At 32.8% G+C, this 4,116-nt stretch overlaps 1 protein-coding gene across 1 annotated transcript; it reads left to right on the top strand.

The window, feature by feature from the left end:
• The first annotated feature begins 258 nt into the window (after nucleotides 1–258).
• LOC100808718 (syntaxin-121-like) lies at nucleotides 259–2,843 on the top strand. Its single transcript, NM_001317427.2, has 2 exons — nucleotides 259–907; nucleotides 2,041–2,843. The coding sequence occupies exons 1-2, from the start codon at nucleotides 346–348 to the stop codon at nucleotides 2,394–2,396; spliced, it is 918 nt and encodes a 305-aa protein (NP_001304356.2). The 5' UTR covers nucleotides 259–345; the 3' UTR covers nucleotides 2,397–2,843.
• The last annotated feature ends 1,273 nt before the right edge of the window (nucleotides 2,844–4,116 follow it).

The following is a 4,116-nucleotide window of genomic DNA, read 5'->3' as shown; positions in this document are numbered from 1 at the left end:
AAGACTCATCAACGTCGCATAAAATAAAACCGTGTTTTTCTCATTAGTTCTTACGTAATAAAAAATTACAAACCATATGCTACAAAAAGAAAAATAATGTTGCAATTTGAACAAGTCGTGCCCACTTCCACCAAAATATTCTTATTCTTATTATTATTATTTAAAGAAAATTTCAAACTCTTCCTTCATAAGCCACCACTCCCATTTATATACATCTATCCTAAAGCCATATACAATTTTCCTCAATACATATATATACACTCGTTCATATATAATTCTCTCTGATCTTATTATTTCCTTTCAAGTCTCTTAATTTCTCTATATTTCAAAAACTCAAACCCTAAAATGAACGACTTGTTCTCCGGCTCCTTCTCCCGCACCAATGACCAAGTCTCGCCGGACCACCACCATGTGATCGAGATGGCGGCCACCGCATCGCCAACGGCCGAGGGAAGCGTGAATCTCGAAAAGTTCTTTCAAGAAGTTGAGCAGGTAAAAGAGGAGCTGAAGGAGCTAGAGCGTCTCCATGAAAATCTGCGTGGGTCCCACGAGAAAAGCAAGATCCTTCACAGCGCCAAAGCTGTGAAGGAACTTCGCTTACGCATGGACAGTGACGTGACACTTGCTCTAAAGAATGCAAAGCTCGTTAAGGTTCGGCTTGAGGCACTGGACCGGTCCAACCAGACCAGTCAAAGCTTGCCTGGTTCGGGACCTGGTTCGTCCTCAGACCGGACCAGAACGTCCGTTGTGAGCGGACTGAGGAAGAAGCTGAAGGACTCGATGGACAGCTTCAACAGCCTCAGACAAAAGATATCGTCAGAGTATAGGGAAACCGTGCAGCGTAGATATTATACTGTCACCGGAGAGAACCCTGATGACAAAACCATTGATCTCCTTATTTCTACGGGTATGTGTCAACTCTCATAACTTAATGTTCATGTTAACGTGTGTTTACGTTGTTTATGATTGGAAATTTTGTTTGTGTTTCGTGCTTTATACAATAATTCTCAAGAGTTATGATTTATGAATATCAGATAAATTCTGTCTAGCTAGTGAGGATTATGAATTTTAGATGATCAGACACAAAGGGCCAAACATATATTAATCAGTACTGTTTCATGTTACACATGATAGATGTAGATACATATTGCTTAAGCAGTAAATTAAATGTGATGTTAACTATTCATAATTTCATTTTTTTTTTGGTCAGCATAATTTCATATGTCATCAAATACGTAAGGAGAGATAAGAAGAACTATTATAGAAAGACAAATGAAAAAACGTGATATAAGTGATGTAATGTCACAGAGAAAGGTGGGAAAATATAATGAAATAAAGGAGAAGTAGAAATCCTATACAAATATATAAAAATTATTAGTGTTTTGAGATAGATGATATTAAACCCTTGGTGATTAAGTGGTAAAGTTTGAAAGTTATATATCACTCTTGTTTTTTAAATAAATTAAATGTTAAATTTCAGCATAATTAATTGGGAACAAATGCATTCGTGACATAGCACATCAATGTAAATTAATCATGATTGCTATATCGAATGAAAATTTTCCGTACAGAGATGATGTCAATATGAATTATCAAAAAAATATGAAATGGTTGACTTTCATTGGATAAACATATAATATAATTAAAAATATATATAATTAGCTAGAGAAAAAAAAAATTAAATAATACATTGACACGTACTGTAAATATATTACCATTAAACTCATTAAAGAATGCGAAATATCACTTCCTACCTCATTCGTACATGTTTTTTTAACTTGTAACAATTATCATTTCCCTAAATTAATGGTTAAATATCATGAATATGATTTTTTCTCTCTTAACTTTACTTTATTATTTATTTTTAATTAATCATCTTTAATAAAATCTTTTCTCTTAACCATATTTTTTTATTCATAATACTTAAAACCAACATCTTTCTTAAAGGGATGAATCTCAGATCAACGACTTGTTATTTGTTAATTAGGTTATATAGAGTGTAAAATTAATGTTGCATAACAATTATGGTGTATGGAACAGGTGAGAGTGAAACATTCTTGCAGAAGGCGATCCAGCAGCAAGGTAGAGCCAGTGTGATGGACACGATCCAAGAGATTCAAGAGAGGCACGACACAGTCAAGGAAATAGAGAGAAACCTAAACGAGCTCCACCAAGTGTTCTTGGACATGGCCGTGCTGGTGCAGTCCCAGGGCGAACAACTGGACGACATCGAGAGCCACGTGGCGCGCGCCAATTCGTACGTGCGGGGTGGGGTCCAGCAGTTGCACGTGGCAAGGAAGCACCAGAAGAACACCCGAAAGTGGACATGCATAGCCATCATACTGCTCATTATTATCATCTTGATTATAGTCCTCCCTATAGTTCTAAGAAATTGATTGATCACATATTCTAATTGGTTCAAGGTGGTGGCTGCCAAGAAATTGGACTAGTTCAAACTTCAAAGATTATTAGTCAGGTCAATTCATGCTGCCTAGACCATTGCATTAGAAAAATATATACCTTGGCTTTTGTAATCAGTTTTGTTTTCTTCTTTTTGGTCGCATCATGTGTTGATTAGTTTACATTTTCCACGTACCCATTTGTACATGTTTGAAGATTGAGACATTTTGGTTTGGTTTGGTTTCTAGAAGCCTATGTATGGACACGGTGCTTGCATGTACCGTTTAGAATTATTACTTTACTACCGGGAAGAGAACTCATTGAAGCGGTTTTATTCTAGCTAGCTAGGGAGAGAAACGCTAAGCCAGGGTGATGTTCATGGTGGTACATTCTTTTGCAAATATGTATTTAATTTTAAGCAGTTCTATATGGGTGAACTACTATAGGCATTGCAGGAGTTACTTCAATTGCTTTGCGTGTTTATGCCATTGCATGTACAAAAGAATTGCACCTTTTTCACTAGCATATTGATAACATTGCTTTCACATTATTATTTGTGTAAGATATACTTTTAGTTTTTTTTTTATGATTATAATCAATTTAATTTTTTTATCTTTTTAGAAGTTTAGTTTAACTTTTTTATGTTTTTAAAATGATCATTCCAAAATAATGATAATTTTTTATTATTTTAAAATAATATTTTGAATCTTATTTTAACTAATTCAAGATGCCAAACTTATTTCATTAAATTCACTTACATGAAAATAATATAACTTATTTGATATTCAAATAAAAAGGTCATGTTAAAAATCATAAGAAAAATGACTCTCACAATCAACCACAAATGAATTTGATATTAAATTTTTTAATTATTTATTGGATCACTTTTAATGTATTTTTCATCATGTTTGAGACCTCTTTTGATTTGAACATCATTTAAATTCTATAATTTTCATGTACTTGAAGAGACAAATTTTAGTGAAACAAGTTTTACGTCTCAAATTAGTCAAATAAGATTCAAAATTATATCCAAAAATAAAAAAGATCATTATTTTGGAAGGATCATTTTGACTCATTCTAAAAACATAAAAAATTAAATTAAACTTTTTAAAAGATAAACAAGCAAACTAAATATAATTAAAAACACAAATGACTAAATTGTATTATAATCTTATTATTATTAGGAAATAATTTATATTTTTATCCCTAGATTTCGGTCAAACTTAGTCTTAGTTGCTATATTTTCAATTTGTTTCTTAAACTTTTGAAATATGCATGTAGATTTAGTTCCCTCACTTTAACAATGTTAGTGTTGCAATTGTCAATGAAGTTTACATTATAGCAATTTGAAATACATACATTGTTCGACAACTATAAACTGCAACAAAAATACACCCATAATGTGTTTAAACTTATAACATTCTCTAGCAGGTTTTAGCTACCACAAAACATATAGCCCCCAGCATGGCGTGTGAACGTTTGTTCTCAACAGTAGCTTGTTAGTTAGAAAAAGCTGTTAGAGTTAGTTTTCTTTCTGGTGTAACTAACTAACCACCCTTTTTCTCTTTCCTTCATATGTGTATAAATATCTTACGAATCCAGTAATAAAGACATGCATTTATTTGGTCATCTCACGTACACTTACATCGTTTCTCTCTCCTTTATGGCTGTTGATCCATTTAATATGGTATCAGAGCTCTTCTTATGAAGAGTTCT

This window comes from Glycine max, chromosome 2, assembly GCF_000004515.6.
Source record: "Glycine max cultivar Williams 82 chromosome 2, Glycine_max_v4.0, whole genome shotgun sequence".
Lineage (NCBI taxonomy): Eukaryota > Viridiplantae > Streptophyta > Magnoliopsida > Fabales > Fabaceae > Glycine > Glycine max.
The sequence above is the reverse complement of the archived record's forward strand: the minus strand, read 5'-3'. Positions and strand labels throughout refer to the sequence as shown.

Coding starts and splice junctions, on each gene's coding strand:
- LOC100808718 (NM_001317427.2), top strand. CDS start 346: ATGAACGACTTGTTCTCCGGCTCCTTCTCCCGCACCAATGACCAAGTC. Junction 908..2,040: donor TGATCTCCTTATTTCTACGG/GTATGTGTCAAC, acceptor TGTATGGAACAG/GTGAGAGTGAAACATTCTTG.